The following is a 22,013-nucleotide window of genomic DNA, read 5'->3' on the forward strand; positions in this document are numbered from 1 at the left end:
CTTGCCTACATAATACGCACACATTTACACAACACACAAGCGCGCACACACACACACACACACACACACACAATCGCACAAACTGTTGACTGACAAAACGCTACTTTGTCTGTCTATTATTAAGTTGGGCCTGCTTCTTTTTGCTGCTTCTTGCTTTTGGCCATAACCATGACTTGGCTTTGAGGTCAACAAACAGCTGGCTGCTGGCGCACTTCGCCGACTGGTTTGCTGATTGGTTGAATGTTAGTTCGCTTCTTGTCTGGGAAAGCCAGAGAAGCAAGAGGCAAAAAGCAAGTCCAACGAAACAGCAGCCATCGTTTTGTAATAGCGCTGAAGTCGTGCTTGTATATAGTAGATACATGTACTCTCACACACATACACACACGCACACACAAGAGTGTAGCCGGCAACAAAAACGAGTTTCTTGTCTCACCGGCGACGACAACGACAGCAGCGACGGCGACAGCGGCGTCCAGGCTTAAACATAAAAAATGTGGCAAGCTGAAAAATTTCTCAGCGCATGGCTGAGTGGCTTTAGAGAGCCCTTGTTGTTGTCGTTGCCGTTGCTGACTGTTTGTAAGATTGTTCGCACGTTTTTTGGTCTTTTGAACCGGTTGCTTCTCACACACAAACACATCCATACATACGAAAGGCATGCAGCCAAAACAAATGTTTCCTCCCGCACACCGATCAAGTTTTATTGACAATTCGTAGCAGCGTTTAACTTTTTGTGAAATTTTACAAATCTGTTTAAATAACTGACGACTTTATTTAATACTCAAATCTATTGGAATACTTGCAGTTTTTGTGCCCAACGGAAGCTAATTTTCCAATTAAAATATGTACATACTTGCATGTACATTGCCAATTTGCGATGATGATGTTATATATATGCATACACACATGCTATATAGTATAGTACAAGTATGTTTGTACACACACGACTTTTTTCATGTTCATTCGATTCGTGGGGTTGAAGCTTATATGTATACCCTTGCAAATTAGCATTCGTCTTTTTACATAAATTAGAAACTTTTCAAGCGTTTGGCAGCTGCACAATTACTACTATATATCAGATCTAATTCAATATCATTGGTTTCTTTGGTTCTTTTGGTTTCTATCATAGGTTTCTATGGTTGCATATCCGACCGATATCTGGCTACTTTTCACATATTATTCCCATACAGGAAGAAGGAGTCTTTCACTTTGGTAGCTTTAGAACTGCCTGAATAGTTCGCTGAACCGATCATTCATGTTTGTAACATTGTATAACAAGAAAGGAATGCTAAAGTCGAGCAGGCTCAACTCTTAAATACCCTGTACCACCCCACAAAAAAGTAATTAAATTAATTAATTAATTTAATTAAATTAATTAACTAAATTAATTTAATTAATTAACTAAATATTAACTAATTAAATATAAAATATTCCATGCATGCATACATACATTTACATTTACATCAGAATCGTGCCTTATGCGTGTTTGTGTACTTGTACATATGTATGTATGTGTGCATTGAGCCTGGTTATATGGCTATAACTTTCTTTCCGATCATTCTATCATAATGAAACTTGGTATATGGATATATAATTACTAACCAAATGTGACTACCAAATTTTATTTCAAAATTCTAAGAATTACGGGAGTTATAGAAAATCGTTAATAGGGGGGGAGTGGGGGGGTGGATCAGAAAAAATTAACAAACTCGTCCTTTCTCGGTCTCAGGAGAATCTGCATACCAAGTTTGGTTATTCTAGCTCTTATACTTTCGGAGATCCTTGCGTTCATACAGACAGACAGACGGACAGACAGACGGACAGACAGACGGACAGACAGACGGACAGACAGACGGACAGACGGACAGACGGACATGGCTATATCGACTCGGCTTGTCATGCTGATCAAGAATATATATACTTTGTGGGGTCTACCAAGCCTCCTTCTGTGTGTTCCATGTGCACTCGCACAAAACTAATATACCCTTGTACCCTTTGGGTACAGGGTATAAAAATAGATGTGCCACGCTTTTTTGTAGGCGTTCAAGGGTATGGTAATGGTCGCAAAAATGTGTCGTTCCCGCACACGAAATGAATTTCAATTAAAGCATTTTTTTTTGCCAGAATGTTACACACAATCATTCATACAACTATATATGTATTTGTATATACATATATACATACATACATATGTACAAGATGTATATATGTATGTATGCATTATACTTCTCTCTGTTTGTTGTTGCTTTTGCAGGCCCGGGGTTGGTTTAGTTAACATAATTTACTTACAAATATCAACAAGCAATACACACAGACATGCAAAAAAAAAAAACAAAAAAAAATAAGAGAGAACGCTACAATCGAGCAAGCCCGACAGTGTAATACCCTGTACCCAGGTAAACTTCCGTCACTGAGTTATATGAGCCCATAGCAGCAGTAGAAAGAGGAAGAAGAAGAGCGAACTTGTTGCTGCAGTTTGGGGGGTTGTACTGGCGAGAATTTGTTTCGCTAATAACTTTTCTTAGAATTGACCAAATAGCATTTCAAATGTGGACGCTATTGACGAAATTCTGTAGCGGGGGAAGGGGGGAAAATTCCAAAAAATAAAATAAACTCGTCTTTTCTCGGACCTAGAAGAATCTGGATGCCAACTTTGGTTATTCTAGCTTTTATAGTTTCTGAGATCCTTGCGTTCATCCAGACGGACGGACAGACGGACGGACGGACATGTCTAGATCGATTTCTCTCGTCATGCTGATTTAGAATATATATACTTTATGGGGTCGGAGATGCTTCCTTCTGCATGTTGCATACTCTGCACAAACCTAATATACCCTTTTTACCCTACGGGTACAGGGTATAAAAACAAAACCAAGGCAACAGTGTCGGTTGGTTCTTTGTACACGAGTTTAGCTAATTTGGCAACTCGTCTTTGTCTTCGTTGTCAGCGTCTGTGCTTCGAAGGTGTCGGCGGGATTTTTATTGCAGTTGCTACTGCTGTTGCAGTTCTTGGTTGTTCTTGTTGTTTGGCAGAAAAGTGCACAGCTGTTGTTATTTTTACTGTGAAATCGATGTTGATTATAAATTTGTAGGTGCCCTAGCTATTATACACTATATACATATGTATATACATATGGCTCTATATCTATTACACACCCACTCAAGAGCATAGTTTTGTTGTTGCATGCAGTTTAGATTTATGTTGTTGCGAAAAGTTTTGAATTGCAGCTGCAACTTTCAAGCTACACATTGGGGCATTTGAAGAAGATTAAAACTTTGTCCATATAATACATACATACTTTTCATAAATATGTATGTAACTAAGCGTTTTTTCCTACAATATTTTGGAAACACAACTTTTTTCTTAGCTGCTTCTACTACTCCCTCCTTCGTTTTCCTATATTTTTAATTTAAGTAAAATATTGTTCATAAAGCTTATATAACTGTGTTCACCGATTTTTAAGACATATAACAAAAACAAGAGAAAAAGTACCGATCGCCTTTAGTTTTTTTTTATCTTTATTTGTTTCTGCTTTCGAAAAGAAAGAAAGTTTGTTTGGCACTTTAAGACTAAGTCTCGCTGTATGTAGTGAAGAAATAAACATTCAAACGAGGGTGGGCTGAAAACTTAATTTATTTCTCAAGTAAAAACCCCAGTCTTTAAATTGAGATTAGCATTGGATCTGTCCAACATATACACATACGAGCTGAACTATAGTGAACTATGAAGAGGACTTGTTGGGAAAGTTTGAGATAAAACACCTCAGTTGTTAACATAACTCTGCTACATTAAAAATATATATGTACATATAAATATTGGGTGCTCTACGCTGTATAGTTTGCTTTTGAACATCAGACAAATCAATGTCATAATACCCTTTTATTCTTTAATTCTGATAACAATTAAAAGTAATAGTAATACGACGAGGAGGTCCAATAATTAATAGCAATAATCTGATACAATGTGTAAGTAAACATCTATTAGTTGGAAGATTACAACGCATTTTACAATTAGTTATTCGGTAGTAACAATAAAATTTCCTGATTATTTTTCATTCCGCCTACGAACATACATATGCACGTCTGTATGTACCTACTACTTACACATACAAAAAAAAAAAAAAATCGAAATGTTTTCGTATACTAAGCGATAATTTGCATTGCAAAAGCCATGGGCATGTTAGTGTCTGCGTCTCTGCTGCTGGTAGGCAGTTGTGTGTGGGGAAATGGAGAGGGGTAAGGGGCTATGGTGGGGAAGATTTGGGTTTCTTTTCGTACGGAAGACGGAATCGATATATACATATGTACGTAATTTATGCATATCTAACTTTTGGGCATGCACTATATAGTATTTATATACTCTACGTAAATTTATGTATGTACAGTGTATGTACCTATACATACATATATGCATACGTCTCTGTTATGTGACGTGCCTTTGTACATATGTACATACATATGTACATTCATATGTATATATATCAGTACCTCAAAATCTGCATAAATGATGATGTTTTGTAGCCTTTCCTCGTCGTTGTTGTTTTTTTTTTTTTTTTATAAATGTGGAATTTGTTTTTTCGTTTATTATTTTGCATACACATGCCCCAGAGATTGCGCCGTCGACGTGGTCATTGCTGCCGGTCTGCCCAAGGGAGAGTTCGTGGTTGTGGTTTCTGTGCTTCAGTTCGGAATTGAAATTTGATAATTTTTTATTTTTTATCTCAATACAACTTTGAATTGTGTGTGCAGAAAAAATTAGCGCTTTGTAGGGCTTTGTTTGTATGTAGTATCTACTATATTCTGAATACAAACATATTCTTTGCCTTAATGGGCTTTGCCTGAATGTAAGGTGTTCAGAAGGTTACGGGAACATAATGGCCACATAAAAAGCGCAAGCGCAGCCGCAGTCGCAGAAGGTAAAGGTAAGAAACCATAAAAATGGCCAATTAACAACATGTGTGTATCTCTGTCTGTATTTGTTTGTGTTAGTTAGCAGAGAAGCCACAAATCAAATATCAGCATCAGCCTTTTACTAACACATGGAAAAGAGCAACAAAAAAAGTTGTGTAAAACGGGCGGGGGCACCCTACGAAGTCTGTCCAATGATGTGTTGCTGTCGCCAATTGACTAATTTCTGCTCGCCCACCCCCGTCTGTCTACCATTTAGGTGCAAGCACGACCTCTGCACACACAGTGGATCAAAAAATGGAATTAGCTGCAAAAGTCTGCGAAAAAAAGTACTTCTTACTAGTTATGGATTAATTGGCTTATGTTGCTTGTGACATGCATTTTGAATGTAGGGAAAGGAGACGCCTAAGCTGGAAGATAAGATATATGGCTGAAATACTATGTACATTGACGGTCACTTGGTAAACAAACGCTAGACCACTCAGCCTCCGTTTACCGTCTGCATACTAAGCACTTAGTAGTGTACTCGAACGCATTGATTATTTTAAGCTCGACGTTGTTTATTTTGATGTTTCGATGTAAGTTTAACGATTTTTGTTATACCATAAACATCAATCTTACGACCATCCGTCTTAAGACCAGATGATTTGATAAAGCTTGCCAAAAACACAGAATTTATGAACGAATATCCAATACAGCTGCTTACAATAAGTTTTAGTTTTCACAAGAATAAATATATGTAGCTAAAGCTTTAGTTATTGGAGCTTAACTAATTTTATCGTTACTAGACTTACATACATCATCAGTAGTTATTTCCTTACCGTTTAATTTGAGTACATATTATAGGTCTGTTCGTCCGCTTATTCGTCTTGGGGAAGCGCAATGATTTATATTTACTTTTAGGACAATATTATTGATGTTCAAATGATCGATACTGAAATTCTTAAAATTTTAACTGTAAATCAATAAATAACTATGCATGTATGTACATAGTTGAATTCGTCATACATATATTAATACATTAATAAATATAAATTCGCGACTAAATCATGGGCTTGCGAAGCCGGCACTTATGAAACTTTTACACTTATGCTCTCATGCTACACTACTATTTTCACAACCCCTCGCATTATGTGAATGGGGCCAGCATCCTTGCTCCTTCGTTTTTCTCTTGTGTACGCTTCCTGCCTGTATCACAAAGCGTTGTCGTCGCGACGTCTTACGAGCATGGTATGTGATTTTTTGTTCCGTTTTCTGTACTTTTTTATGTGCTCAGATTTTGAGGAGTCGACTTGGTTTGGCGATTTCTGCTGCTAAAACGCTTCGTAGCCAAGGCTATCTACTGCCTCTTTTTCAGCTGCTTGCTGAGCCACTTTTGTAACATACATACATACATACATATGGATATCCCTCGGACTCTCTTTGCCCCTACAAGACGCCCGCGCCGCACCTAACGTACTATTTATTATTCTCTCTTTTACGAGCTTTTCTCGTCTGCTGCTGTTTTATTTTATTATTATGTATTATTTTTCGCGCAATTCTGTGTTTTGCTCCGCAGTTTCTTTGGAAAAATTCAACTTTTACTTTTTGTTTTTATTTTATTTTTTATTTGCGTGTACATATGTATATAGTAAGTAAGTATGTATGTATATGTTTGTTTGTTTTTGCCCCTTTATGATAATGTGTGATTATTATTATTATTTTTTTGGGTTTTCTTTGCTCTTGACTCTGTATGTGTATACATACATACATGTATACATTTTTCTATAAACATTTCTGTTTTGCTCGCCTCGTTTAATGCTTGTTGCGTTTCCCACCAAGCGTCTACATTTTTCCCCACTTATGCGTCTTTCTTCTTCTTTTCAACATGCTACTTGTTTTTATAACTTATTATCAAACGTTGCGTTCTTCCTCGTGTTCTACGCTTTGTGTTGTCATTCTTGTTTGCCTTGCAAACAAACACATACATACCTACATATGTATGTATGTATACACATACATACGTGTTTATTCATAGATTCGCGATGATGTAAAATGTAAAGCTATTGAAATCGTTGTTTGTTTCAATACGAAGCATTACTACTACGCTTTCGCTTGTGGTTTGACTTTCTTCGTGCGTTATTTGTTACCTTTCATTTTTAGTCGCTTTTTTTTGCGTACATACATGTGTTACATACATACATACATATGAATGTATGTACATATTTTTTGATTGAAGGTCGTTGGTGGTAGCAAAACTACTAACTGAGCCATGTAGCATTGTAAAGTGCGTGACGGTTTATGTTAATTGCGCAGTATTTTGTTCCAAAAGCAAATGTAATTAGACGACACCTGGGAATAACTGTGAGGAATGTACATACATATGTACATATGTATATAAGAATTTCAATACATACATATGTATGTACATAATACAGTGGCGGTGCAAGAAATAGCATATGAAAGTGAAACATGTATTGTTTGAAAAAGATGTTTTTCTTTTATAATTTCTGAAGAATGAGCTTTGTGAAGAATAAAGAAGTACTGGGGCCCAATCCCCTAAGGAGAGGGCTTGGTAGATTCAATGGAAGGTTATTGCCAACAACTGCCACAAAATATTAAAGCTTATTTTTTACAACCACATTTCACTTGTATTTTTCAAATATTTAACTTTTTACTACTTTTTGTTTTCATTCTTAAAAAAATAAATGTACGAATAATTGTGCTTTTTTAGTTATCGTTTTAATTTTGCACTCAATACCGTTTTATGCCTAATATCCTTAAAACTTTTTAATTACATTTTAAAATTTGTTGTTTCTTTACATACGTAAAGAGGTTTCCAGGAATGCTGCATGGAAGATTGAAATACCACCATAGACATATTCTTTTAATAATGCTACTTATATTTTTCGCCACACCTGTATATACACATACATACATGGTTTAGCTTGAAATAGCTTTTGATAGTTTTAAGCTAGGTACACACGATGCAAACAATTTGCAGCAAGTTAAAAATAATTTGCAGCAAAAGTTTGCACCAATGTTTACACCTATGCAAATATTGCAAGAAAATTTCTTGCTGCAATCAATTTTTGTTTTGCATGCAAACTTTTGCATGGCTATTTCGTGCAATATATTGCGTCAATGTCTACACGTGTTTTCATTTCTTGTTTGCAGTGCTTGCAAGTGACACTCATTTGCAAGTTCTGTTGTTTTGTGAAAGTCAAGGAATAACGACGTGTTTATATCAGCGGTGGACACGAAATGTTAAATCGGGAGCATATATAAAACAAGTAATTACTACGATATGTGCAATAAATTGTACTACTTACCAAATTTTGAATTTTATAATTATTTCCGTCGTCATTTTTAATAAATTTAAGGGCATCGAAAAACTGCTGGTATAGTTGTCCGATGTACCCTGGCCGCTCTTTTTATAGCCTGTACCCAAAGGGTGAAAGGCTATACTAGTTTTGTGCGCATGTATGTAACACACAGAAGGAGGCGTGGCAGACCCCACAAAGTATATATATTCTTGATCAGGATGAGATGCAGAGTGGATATAGCATTGTCCGTCCGTCCGTCTGTCTGTCCATATGAACGCAAGGATCTCAGAAAGTATAAGAGCTAGAATAACCAAACTTGGTTTCCATATTCTCCTAAGACCGAGAAAGTACGAGTTTGAGTTTTTTTTTCGATGCGCCCCCCCCCCCCCCCCCCCCCCCCCCACCCCACTCCACCGCAATTTGTGTTTTTTCTTATAACTTCCGTGATTCTCGGAATTTTGAAATCAATTTTGGTAGGTACATCCAGTTAGTACTTTCATCATGATAGGTCAATTCTGAAGAAAGTTATAGCCATAAGTAAAATCGCTGCTCATGCGCTGCCTGCAGCTCTGTCGGCAGCGCTGCCCGCAACTGTTGTTGTTGTTGCTGCTTTGGTTCAACTTTGTGCTGCATACATACACGCATATAAACACGCATAGGTACGTGATGTAAATGTATGCTGTTTAAACTGAACATAAACATGTATTCTAATTTAATTTAATTAATTATTTTAATTAATTAAATCATTCATTTTTTTTAATAATTTAATTTTTTTAAAATTTTTTTTTTTTTAATTTTTCTTTTTTGTGGAGAGTACAGGCTATTTTACTGTCGGGCTTGCTCGACTGTAGCGTTCTATCTATTCTGCTGCCGAGACATCCCATAAAACAGAATAATTCTCGTAAAATTCAATTAATTTTATCGTTTCCTCGCGATCCCACATGTTGCTTTGCTTGCTGCAATATTGCGACTGAAAGCAAACAGCACATGCAAGCAAGCAAGCAACTGACGCAACCAAGAAACGGTAAAATAATGTATACAGACGACAAGCAAAAAATATTGCTGCAAACAATTTTTGCAAGTTCTTTGTTTGCAGCAAAATGGTTGCACTCGTGTTTATACGTGCAAATTTGATTGCAGCAATCAACTTGCTGCAAATTGTTTGCATCGTGTGTACCTAGCTTTATGTTGGGTGTGAAATATGTGTACATATGTATGTATGTATGCATGGGTGTATGTAATTATATAAAAAATCGTGCGTACACACACATACACGAACACGTGTGCCAAATTGTACATACATACATACATATGTATGTACGTAAGTATACTCGTTCGAGTCCAGCTCATTAATATGCGTTTATTGTTGTATTTTCTATGTGTTGGTCACGTCGCCGCCTCTACTATATTATAACTTTTGTGCACCTTTAAAACACCCAAAGTCGAGTTGCAAAAAGCAACGACAATAGCACATACATATACAATTATATACATATATATATGTATGTATGTACATACATAAACACACATACAAAATAAAGCTACAAAACCGAGGAAACGTCGAAAAAAGTTCAATAAACTGTTGTTACTACCCCGTTCCCCGCTTTTCAATCCAACACTGCTGACGTCGCTTTTGCTGTTTCTTTCTTTTTGGTTGGCCGGTCATCGTTAGTTTTATTTTTCTTCGTATGTAGGTATGTATGTGTGTGTGTGTGTGCTTGTGTCCAAGCATTAAGCTCGCGCACGACTCTCTATCGGCACTTAAGCAATTCCGTAATGTACTTGCGCTCTAATTTGGCATTGTTTCTGCTCCTCTTAAGAAACAAATTATTTGAAATATACTAGACTTTGGTTCATAGCTGCTGAATAAGTTTCAATAGCTTCCGAACTAAAATGGCAATATCTATGATATTTTTTATTCTCCAAATATATAGAGAAGAATGTACATATATATGTATGTGTGTACATACATGCATACGTAATACTATATGCATACATATAATATTTTACAGTACGGTTCAGCCCGAAATCTTTCTAGCCAGGCGATGAAGACGGCTTCCTACATTAATCAAACTTTGGTATTATTATAAGGTATCTTTTAATATCTTTTAGTCAAATCTTTTTTGTAGTTATCAGTTAACTAAATCGATATCAGTGGTTTTGAAAAATGAAAAAATTGGAATATTTATAAGATACATATTTGTTTTTTTGAGGGAACTCATTCCCATCATTTACAAATGTAAAGTTCTGGGCAGCTGGACTTGAACGTGGACGTACTAGATTAGAAGATGAGAGACATCCGGGAAGCCCAAAAACTGTAACTCCAGACAAAAATGGGTCATGAGAAAGCCCTCCGCACGTTAGGAGCCGTGTTTGCTCACCTGCTCCTATGCATTAGCAGTTACATTCGCAAAACTTCATGCAAGGGACTTATTTTTAAATTTTCACTTGGACAGAAATCTTCATCAAATAAGAAGGCTATTACCTTCGTAAGCAACTAGTTTGAGAAGCGGATGGTGAATACTTTCTGCAGTGGTTGAAGAGCTTTGAAGAAGACTACGTCGAAAAATAAAAAATTGTATTTTTTTAGAACTGTTGTATTATAATCAGGCTAGACATTGTAGAAATACCTTAATTGGCAAGATATAGTTGGAGAACTGTGTCTGACAGTCAGGCTAGACATTGTAGAAATACCTTAATTGGCAAGTTATAGTTGGAGAACTGTGTCTGACAGTGATGTAACCACCGGTATGATGGTAGAATACCAGGACGTATGGTCGACAATTATGATAGATAGACTGTTCGGAGAGTGACTTTTGAAATTTAAAGTACTTTTAAATAGACCTGTTTGAAATCGTGTTTCACTCCAGACATTTGCTTAAATGCAATGAATGAAACAGTGCAAGCACTTTGTCAGGGAGTTATCCATGCCCGATTGGACTAAGTTTAACAACTCGAATGGCAGAGTGTAAAGTTTTTCGTTATACTACCAAGGTTTGCTAATTACTTTAATTAAGTCGATATTTTTTCCCTCCAGTATGTTCCTTATTGAACGAGTTGAAATTGTCTGCCTGTTGGTGGCTTCGGGTTTTCTTTTTTGGCGACTGTGGCAATTAGTTGCATAATTTTGCTCGGTTTCCCACTTCAACAATTTGTGGCGTTTTAGTTGCTGTTAATATTGATGATAAGTATGTTACCATCGCTATTTAACATCCACTAACCATCAATACAAAAACTGGTTTGGTTCCGCTTTCGAAAACCACTCTCTACACCCCTCCGTATGGAATTCTTCGCCTTGAAAATTTTGTTTTATAAAAATAACCATACAACACAGCACGCACACGTTGCTATCTGATACATAACGTCTTTTTTACCACAAATTAATTATACATGTATACCTACTATACTGTAACAATAACTTCGTTAATTTGCAAATTTTCTCTTTTCTGTCGCGTTTAAGTTGAATATCGATAGATTTCTTTGCTTGAATATGCTTTCGTTATTTATCCACACAGCTTTAGCAACGTCCATAATTATTGATAATTGGTAAGTTGGGGAAAGTTCTCAGCTTGTTGTTTTTATTGTCTTTATGAGAAGTTCTTTTAACCCTTTGGAAACATGATTTGAAAGGTCATGCAATTGTTGCAAGTTTTACTATCAAACCTATCAAACATCATGACCATTTCCTTATGATTTGTTGATGTACATGTAGATAGTATCTGTTTGGAAGTAGCGTTTAAATTATGCAGACCAGTTGCTTGCGTACTTGCAACACATTGTTGCAACTTCATCACTTGCGTTAATATGCAAATCTGTGACAGATGTTGTACCTTATTGCCAAGTTGCATATTTGCCATTAGACCCATGCGACTACATACTAGGAAATCATCTCATTTGCATACAATTATTGCGTTCTTCACTGGTGGCATCCACAAAAAGAACCCGCATCAACATAGAAGCAGAACCAACACACACACACACACACTCACACACACACACACAAAGAAGAAATAATGGCATGTACTTCAATTTCAATATTGATGCATTGTTATTTGCCACATAGCTCGCAGCTCGTGGTGGGTGCGCGTTTAATCAAGCTTAGATAACAGTGGTTGGGTTGTAAAGAAAATGACTACATTTATGTACGAGTATGTATAAAAAAAAGCTGACAATAAATGACAAATGCACGCAGGCGCGAGGAAAATAAAAAGTATATGAAATAGAATTTACGTCTTTGCATAGAAAAAATGCAAATGGTGAAATTTTAAACCCTTAAATGGGCTTTGATAGCTGGCCACCCGCACCCGCCCACCGCCCACCGCCTGCCCGCCCCCGACTCAGCCATGCACAGTCCCTGCCCATCTGCCAACTGGGCTGTAAGTAAGCGCTTTATACTTTTTTTTCTTCCTTGCTTGCTTCTCTGCTTCCGCCCATTTTTCCGTACTGAGTGGCGACGTGCTAGTTCATTTTTGTTGTTGTTGTTGTTTTAATTGTATTTAGTTACATCGGTAATTATTGATTTTTTCGCGAGCTGCTGCACGAAGCCAGTCAATTTTAAATGCAGCATAGCTTTGATCTCGGAGACCATTGTGAGCTATATATCAGTTTTGGTTTACATTGTTATATCTCCTAAGTTTAGCTTCCTTGAACAGCGTTCCATTTTCCTGCTCAATGCTTATGCATTTTGTATGTGGCTGCAACCGTCTTGTTCGAAGCCTGTTTTGGCCCCATTGGCTCATCGCTTAGCAATTATGTTGTTTTGCTTTGGTTCGGTACTGGATCTGGGCAAAATCATAGCTTCGTTATGCTGTCCTTATGTTGATGTTGTGGGTCTGCCATGTGCAAGGCGCTAGCGCAATAGTGATACGTCTGCAATTTAACTGTGTGTGTGTTTTATAATGAATACTCCTTCCGTTTTGTCTTTGGTGCTATTGAACATTTTATCAAGATTTATATTGGATTTTTCTTTTCTTACGCAACCTTTTTACATAAGGCAACGAGAACCAAACATCCAACCGACCAGCCAACCCATCCACCCACTCAAAACCGTTAGAGCGCGTGTCCAACTGCTTCAGGCGTCGTAGCTGCCTTTGCTGGTGCGGCGTAATTAAAAACAAGAAAGTCTGCGAATGGAAAAAATGTGCCAAGAAGCTGGCTTCCCAGCACACCCAACACACTCAGCGCACCCTGCACACCCTGCACAAAACCAAACCCCACACCACTGACAATTTATTTAAATTTCACTGCCGCGCAGCCGAACTCTTTTTTCCTTCCTTGTTATTTTTAATAAAGTACTGGGCGGGTGCCGCAAGGAAAGTGAAAAAAGACAAGCGGGCTAAAAAAAAAAAAGTTGCGTAAATTTGTTATGTACTTTTTTAACTTAAATAAATAAATAAGGGACAAGCAAGCAGGCGCATGGTCTTGGGATGGGTTGGTCCAACCATCGTGTTGATGACCAAAGCAAGTGGCAGAGCCAGTAGTAGCAGCAGCAACGACCACAATCCCGCAACCAACCCTTCGCACACACATACACACATACATGCTCATTCACTCACACACAGTCGAAGAAATCATGCATCCTTTCCTGACCCAAGCGCAACGGGCCGCCCCGCCTTGCGCTGTATTTCCGTATCCGGCGCCAGCCATTTGCATCTCCAGAAAAATTTTTCTTTCATTTATTCGGACATTCTTGTATTTTTGTTGTTGTAGTCATCGTGTCGAAAAAGAAAAGATTTTTTAAAACACACAAACTGGACTACAGTTAGCAGAGTGGGGTGGTGATGGTGGCCGTGGTGGTAGCCATGGCGGTGGCGGTGGCGGTGGCGATGGGGGTGGTGTAGAGCGTAAAACATGGTTTTCTTGCGGCCTGGGCATTTTTTCTTTGGCCAGAAAAGACGAAAGACACTGAAAAAACGGGTACACAAACTTCAACCTACTCAATTCTTGCCTTAATTTCTTTTTTGTTTCGCTGGCCAATAGACCAAAGTGTGCGAAGGAGCTTGAATGGGCATCCATCCGACCGCTCCGCTTGCATAAAAAGGCGGTAATAAGAATTTTTCTTCTGCTTCTGCTCAGCTGGAGCCTGAGTGTGTTTGTGTGTGTACGTGTGTGTGCGTCGAAGTGTTTTTTTTTTTTTTTTGTATTTTTAATTTAAAATGCGGAGCATGAAAAAATATAAAATGGCAAGCAGGCGGGCAGGCGTTGCAGAAGGAAAAGATCGAGCTTCAGCAACTTAAAAGAAAAATTTCTGAAGTAAATATTTGTCCGTCCAATTGCTGCATCGGCTGCCAACTGTATGGTCTGTGGTTGGGATGCTATGTGGGCGGTCGCTCGGATGGGTGGCTTGTGGCAAGTGTTGCTGGCTTGGCGAAGCCAACTGAAGCGACGCCATAATGACTACTGTCATTGCGTCAGAAAAACAAATTTCTGCCACCTAGCCGGCCAAGCAATGTCTGGGCTCTTTAGTGAGTGTACTGTAGTTATGTATTGCCAGAGTATACACTATATATATATGTATGTACATATATTACATATATATAAATGTATGTACGTGCAGTCAAAAAAGGGTGCGGTTCGTTCATTTTTGTGTGTCTGGCAATCAGCCGATTTTTTCTTTTCTTTACAATTACAAATCGATGATTGTCTCATATAAAACTTTTCTCCTTTGATTTCTTGCAGGGACTGCTGCGCACCGCCGAACAGTTGAAAATTAAAGGTCTCTGTGAGACAGCTGAGAATGCGGATGATTTGAATGACGCAGCCACTGCGACTATAACCGTATCAGAGAATATTCAGCAAACGGTTGTTGGTAATATTGTAAATACAACAATAGTACCGGGAGCGCCCTCACCCACAACTGAGCAGCAACAACAGTTACACGTGCAGCAGCAACAGCAACAACAACAACAATTGACCAACGCTGCGCTTCTATCACAACAGCACCTTGGAAGTAATCAAGCGTCGGGCCAACTCCTGAGTACAGCGGCCGGCACAAGTCTGCAGGCACAACAGCAGCAGACGCAAACGCAGCCAACGTCGCAGCAAGGTGTCCGAAAATCGCGTCTACGCAAGCGCTCCAAATCCCCCGATCTACAGCTGCAGGGCGGTGCAACACAACCACAGCCGGCGCATCACCATCATCCGCAAACTATACTCATACAGGGACAGAATCAAACGTCAATTGTTAGCCTGCAACAGACAGCTGACGGAAACTATATACCCGTCTCTTCTGGCGTAGGACAGGGTGAAGAGGAATCCGATTGCGATAAGCCGACAAAGATCTGCAAGACAGAAACTTCGGTCGCCTCGCCGGCATCCAACTCGTCCACATCGAATAATGCTGGTGGCGTGACTGGCGTGACAGCATCGGGCCAAGCTATTGTGACACAAATTGTAGTAGCGCGCGACGGAAAAGATAAAAATATGACTAGTTTAGGCATGGGCATGGTAAGTGTCGCGTCGGAGTCTTGTCTAGACAACTCCGGCGCTCAAATGAACTTCTCGTTCAATTTTGGTTAGAATGTTTTTGATAATTATTCCCTTTCTTAAATTTTCATTGCTGCGCAACAGAATGGCGGCCTGTTGGGCGTGCCTATGGGCTTTCTAGACTTCACACCCGAACCACCAGCACCATCGGCCACACCAGTTAACGTAACGGAACACGTCGATCTCTCCTGCAATCCAAGCACGGACACTCGTGATCTATCAAGTGAGTTATCGGTAGAGTAGTGTAGGAGTGTTGCGATAATTTCCTTCAACTTGATATTAATACGCTTTGTATCATATTTTATAGACCCCACCGAACCCCTGGATATCGACAATCACTTGGCTCAACACATTCACCGGCTCGATCAATCTCCTATGCATTCAATGGCGCATCACCACACCGGCGATGAAAGTAACTCGAATCTCGTGCAGCACATCAAGAGCGAGGTAATCGAAGCTAAGCATTTGGCCGCTGCTCAGCAACATGCGCATGCCCAAGCGCAGGCGCAGCATGCGCACCACCAGGCGCAGCAGGTACACCAAATGCACGCTCAGCAGCTGCTTGCGCAGAGTCAGGCACAGCAGCAACAGCAGCAGCAACACCACCAGCCACAATCCTCGGTGCACTCACAGCATGCACAACATGCTTCGCATGCCGAAATATCGGGCGGCACTGTTATGGAGATTGATCCGAGCCAAATTAAGCACGAGCCAGGCATGATTATAACGCCAGAGATTGTCAACATGATGTCCACAGCGCATATGGGTAGGTATTTAGATTCTTCATGTAGCTGATCAATCTTAGCTAATTGGCCCTTTAACGCTTTCCCAATTGCAGACATGTATAACTCCGATACGAGCGAGGACTCAATGATGATCGCCAACGGTTCGCCGCACGATCAAAATGAGCCGCATTATACTAATTTGGATCAGCAACACGTCGGCTTAGGCAGCAGCGGTGGTGCTGGTGCCGGTGCTGGTGGTGGTGGTGGTAGTGACAAAGGTCAGTTTAATGGTCCCAAAGCTTGGACACAAGATGATATGAATTCAGCTTTAGATGCATTAAAGAATCAAAACATGAGCCTGACGAAAGCATCTGCCATTTATGGCATCCCATCAACCACTCTATGGCAACGAGCTCATCGTTTGGGCATCGAAACGCCAAAGAAGGAAGGTGGCACCAAATCTTGGAATGAAGATGCATTACAAAATGCATTGGAAGCACTACGCTCTGGTCAGATATCGGCAAATAAAGCGTCAAAAGCCTTTGGTATCCCATCATCGACATTGTATAAGATTGCTCGTCGTGAAGGCATACGTCTGGCTGCGCCGTTCAATGCCGCTCCAACCACGTGGACACCCGAGGATTTGGAGCGTGCATTGGAGGCGATACGCGCCGGTAATACGTCTGTACAAAAAGCTAGTGCTGAATTCGGTATACCGACAGGTGAGTGCCCCTGTCAAACCAAAGTCCCTCCTTCGTCCTTCCCTCATCAAATACAAGTACGAGTACGTGCATTCAATATTCTTGTGCACTATGTTCATTGTTAACCGTTTGTTTCAAACCTTGCTCTTTCTGAATATCCTAGATGTTTTCCAATTTAATTCCATAATAGTAATATTATCAAAGTATTGCTATAACAATAGTCAACCGGCACTCATGCTATACTTCATTACTCTTCAAACTAGACTCGTTTTTGTTTTCAATTCTTCACGACTGTGTCTAAGCCACCTCCAAAGAAAAGCGCCATTAATAAAAACCAGTATGTGGTGCTAGATCGTTTATTGTGTATACTTGATATTTCTTAAATTATTCGCTTCTGACACAAAACCAATGAGAACTAGGATATCCTTTTACCTTTTGGGTACTTGTAAAGCAATATTTGTTGGTTGGTTGGTGCTCCGAAGATGTGCTTGTTGTGTAACATTTTGCTAATTGAATCTAGGGTTAGCAGTCTTATCGAATTGGAAAAGTTATATTTAAATGCGCTGATAACAATTTTTCAATTTTCACCTTTTATATATTTCCCGCGCATGCGTTTCATGATGAAAACTAAACTTTGAAGACTTAGATGTACTAGGTTCTTCTTTGCAGAAAACCTTCGTAAAGGTAGATAGTTCCCTTCGATCTATCTAACTTAACAGACATCTATAATCAAAGTAGAAAAAGTTATATGGCCACATTAATTGTAGCTCAGGACTTCAGTAGTCATCTGGGTTTAGTCGCATTTCTTTCCGAACATTGTTCTTGCTTTTGGTCCTGCTGACATTGAAAATCGACTCTTAGTCTCATCGTATTTATTTTTGTATCTACGTTGTAAACCTCATTGGGAAGTTGGCATTCACGGAGTAATTAATTGTCCTTATACAACAATTACTTTAAATAAAAAACAAAAATTTGCTAATTCAATTTCAAATCTAATGTCAAAGGAACACTTTATGGACGCTGCAAACGTGAGGGCATCGAATTGTCACGTTCGAATCCAACTCCTTGGTCTGAAGATGCCATGAACGAGGCATTGAATTCAGTGCGGTAAGAAATCAATTTAGAGAGCACAATTGTTCATCTATCGCATTTGATTTAGGGCTATTATTATTGTTAAAACGAATATTTTCTTTCAGTGTTGGCCAAATGTCTATCAATCAAGCGGCTATACACTACAACCTGCCTTACAGCTCGCTTTATGGGCGCTTCAAGCGCGGCAAATACGATGTGTCGAACCCTAGTGGCGTATCGCTGAATAACACATCGGGCAACACAACTGGCAGCATTGAGATTATCGAGCATAGTCAGGAGAATTCGGTAAGTAAACAATAGCAATCAGGCATAAAAACAATTAGTTCTCGGGTATTGGGTGAGACTTGAAAGATTTTATTACTTCCTGACAGTTCTGCAAACAAAGACCATTAGTTCATCGAATTGCCTTGAGATATTCGATAAGGAAATGATCTTTTGACTATTATATTAATCATTTGTGCATTCGGCCAGAATTTGCGGCTAAATGACACTTCAGACCTCTGTTTTATATAAAAAATGATTAGCCTTTTGTACGTTTAAACTATGAAGCAAAGACACGCTTGTTGGCCAGCGCCCACTAACAACATTTGATTTATTTATTCAAGTTGCATATGTTGCAGCAACAGTTTCCGTACAGTCCTTCGCCGCATCCACCGACACCTCAACATCACGGCACGCCTCAAGCGGCGTCAACGCCACAACACATGCAGCAACATGTTGTGCATATGCAACAGTCGCCGCATCCGCATGCCCATCAGCAACATATTCAACAACAGCAACAGGATGTGGTCACATCAAGCAGCCAGGTGCATGCTAGCCAACAGCAACAACAACAACAACAGCAGCAGCAGCAGCAACAACAACAACTTCAACAGATCTATCAGCACCATGGAACGCCGGAGCGAAGTTGAGAATCACTGCAGGCTGCGGCAATGTTGGGTGGCGGCGGTGGTGGCGGCAACACGGCAACAGGATCAACCACAGCATTTGCAAGCATATCGGGCATGGTGGGCGGCAATGCCACCGGAAGTGGCAGCAGCAGCACCAGCAAGCGAAAAAAATCAACTAAGCAAAAGCGTTGAGAAAACGCCACCGACGCTGTTGACACGTTCAACAGCACCACCAACGTCGTTGCCAGCAGCAGCTGCCAGACATCGAGGCAGCAACAGCAGCTGGACAACAAACCCCCCACTCCAGGCTTGGATAACATCAAGTTTAGATTTAACTCCAAGCATTGGAAACGTAAGCTTAGACAATTTCATCAGCTATTGTCAAAACAATAAGATTCTTAAGGTTATATACCAGATTAGTGTTACCGAAATCAATCAAAACAGAAACAACACAAAACTGGACATTAGTTACACAACATCAATGTGTATAAAATGTAAATACATAAAAATATGCTTTATCTACATCAACATTAAAGTAGCTACATAAATCGAAAGTCCCTTATTTTAGAAGTAAGCTACTTGTAAAAGAGTAATGAATTTTTCATCTAGATTTGGAAGTGAATTATTATATAGTTTAGTTGCCCAACATAAGAAGCATTGTTAAAAAGGAAGATTTCAATTTTTCGTTTTTTCGATTTTTCGACCGTGAACATGTAAAAACGTTATAATAATTAGGCAAAACGGCGTTCTATTATAATTTTGGTATACTTCTGTATCAGCTTTATTTCGCTTAGTGTGAGACTGAATGTGCAACTAGGAAACGTTAGCAAGCACAACAGGTGAGGTGAAGAACAAACATGCGAGACACATGAAAAATTGCTTCTTTTTCTGTTTTGAAAGGGTTTATGTTTATGTAATTAAACCCAATTAAAAAATATTGTCTTTTCAATCCACTCATTAAAAACTATTGACGGGCGGAATAGTTTTGTTTTAGTTTCATAAGAATAATGCGCGAAGCAATTGATGTTTTTTAATGAAGTTTAGAAAATTCATTAGTTTACAATTGAAGAAAAATTAAACGTAAAATTTATGCAGAAATGAAAATCAAATGAAATAATTGTATTTTTGATATAAAAACATAAATGTATAAATCGAATAAACTTGCTAATAACTTAAACACAAATTGATGTCATTTCTGAAATGCATTAAGAGATCCATTTCAAAATCAATAAAATTTCAATAAACACCATGCATATATAGATATGTAGGGAAATAAAATTGTAAACAGACACCCACATGCATATATGGTCAAGAATGAGTTATTTTTTAAGTTCACTGACATTTGGTTGGATTCATATTAATAACTGTGTATGTTATAAAGGGAAGATATGCATACCATTAACAAACCTGACATCATGTATATTAACTATATATACATATATACAAATATTGAGTAAAGAAGTTGTAAAGTTTTGTTGCGAAGTAACAGCAGAATAATAAACTCGTAAAATAGTTTTATTTTTGCAAAGTGCAAGGCTAGGTTTGCATATAGTATGACAAAATATATCTCAATAATTGGTTAAGAGAGTAGAAAATCTATAAAATAGAATGAGCCAGCCAGATTTTAATATAAATACTGCAAAATCTGTTAAACCATTTACTTTTATATAGAGAACACTTGTAAAGAAGAAACCTGTATAGCTTCCATTAGTTCTAAAGTAAGGACACTGTATATTTTTCAAAATTATATTTTGCTTCCGTTTCTGGTTTGGTAACACAAATTGTAAATATATCACATAACTATTAGTATTAAGATATAAATCAAGCATTGCAGAACTTGCTCTTAATTTATTCTATGCATAAATAAAAGCCCCATAGAGTTATCGTAGAACTGAATGCAATATCCTTACACCTACTCTATATAATTTAATTCCTATTATTTGTAGAGTGCTTTATATTTTTGATTTCTCTTAGATGGGTAATATTGACGTAAGTTAAATATGCTAGAACGGCATAGAATCCGCATATGTATGAAAAATATATACAGCAGGTACAAGCGATAAAAGATATCATAATAACTCTGTTAAAATTGTCGCAAAAACAATATAAAAAAAAGGAAAACAGAATGCATAAGATTTCTTCACGTATGAAAATGCAGAAGAAATTCATTAAATTACTATGTAAGGATATAAAAAATTTAGTTTAAACCTTAACCACACAATATATATAGCACATTTCCGATTATTATATACATATAAATAACTATAAATATAACTGTAAACTGAAAGGAAAAGAAATCATATTATATATTTAACAACCCAAATTATTGTAGCACGTAACACATACGTACATACATAAGTAGTACATGGCAATTGGAGTCGCAGGCAAATTAACCACATTTAATGTAATATTGGTCGAAAGTAATTTTGAAAGTGAGGAACTTTAAATAAAAATGATTGAATAATATACAAAATCACGCCTTTTTCAATATATAGGAATGCACACAACAATATAAATTAAAGGCTTTACACCGTTCTATTATATATCCCAATAGAATGGAACAATTTGGAAAGTTTGTGTCAAATTAGAGGGGATCATGACTTTGGGTATGATTCGCATCGTTATGTTGATCTAATTAGTTTTAGGGTCGAAAATATAAAAATATTCGTTCGTAGCATTTTATACCCTGTATGCGAAAGTTAAAAAGTGTTTATTAAGTTTGCGCAAAGTTTGTAACAGGCAGAAGCAAGCGCCTCCAATCCCATATAGTATTCTTAATCAGCATTGCGAGATTAATCGTTATTGCGGAGGTTATTTGCGAAAAAACTGTTCGCCCCTAAACTGGGGCAGCGGCTTCGCTCTTCTTCTTTTTGCTTCTGCTATGAGTTTTTTGGGTACTGGGCATTAAAC

General features: G+C 38.2%; 1 protein-coding gene across 3 annotated transcripts in view; it reads left to right on the plus strand.

The window, feature by feature from the left end:
- Positions 1–21,576, plus strand: part of LOC115622781 (probable serine/threonine-protein kinase yakA) — a 56,845-nt gene extending 35,269 nt beyond the window's left edge. Inside the window, exons 4-11 of one of the 3 annotated variants that reach the window (XM_030516851.1) lie at positions 14,889–15,656; positions 15,780–15,918; positions 16,003–16,461; positions 16,534–16,698; positions 16,747–17,142; positions 18,126–18,228; positions 18,318–18,498; positions 18,819–21,576. In XM_030516851.1, the coding sequence (XP_030372711.1) occupies positions 14,889–15,656; positions 15,780–15,918; positions 16,003–16,461; positions 16,534–16,698; positions 16,747–17,142; positions 18,126–18,228; positions 18,318–18,498; positions 18,819–19,124 (2,517 nt within the window). In that variant the 3' untranslated portion in view covers positions 19,125–21,576. Of the gene's footprint in view, positions 1–14,888; positions 15,657–15,779; positions 15,919–16,002; positions 16,462–16,533; positions 17,143–18,125; positions 18,229–18,317; positions 18,499–18,818 lie in introns of all 3 variants that reach the window. The other 2 variants (XM_030516859.1, XM_030516843.1) reach the window with 2 other exon arrangements.
- The last annotated feature ends 437 nt before the right edge of the window (positions 21,577–22,013 follow it).

This window comes from Scaptodrosophila lebanonensis, unplaced genomic scaffold (genome assembly GCF_003285725.1).
Source record: "Scaptodrosophila lebanonensis strain 11010-0011.00,11010-0021.00 unplaced genomic scaffold, SlebRS2 tig00000001-arrow-pilon, whole genome shotgun sequence".
Lineage (NCBI taxonomy): Eukaryota > Metazoa > Arthropoda > Insecta > Diptera > Drosophilidae > Scaptodrosophila > Scaptodrosophila lebanonensis.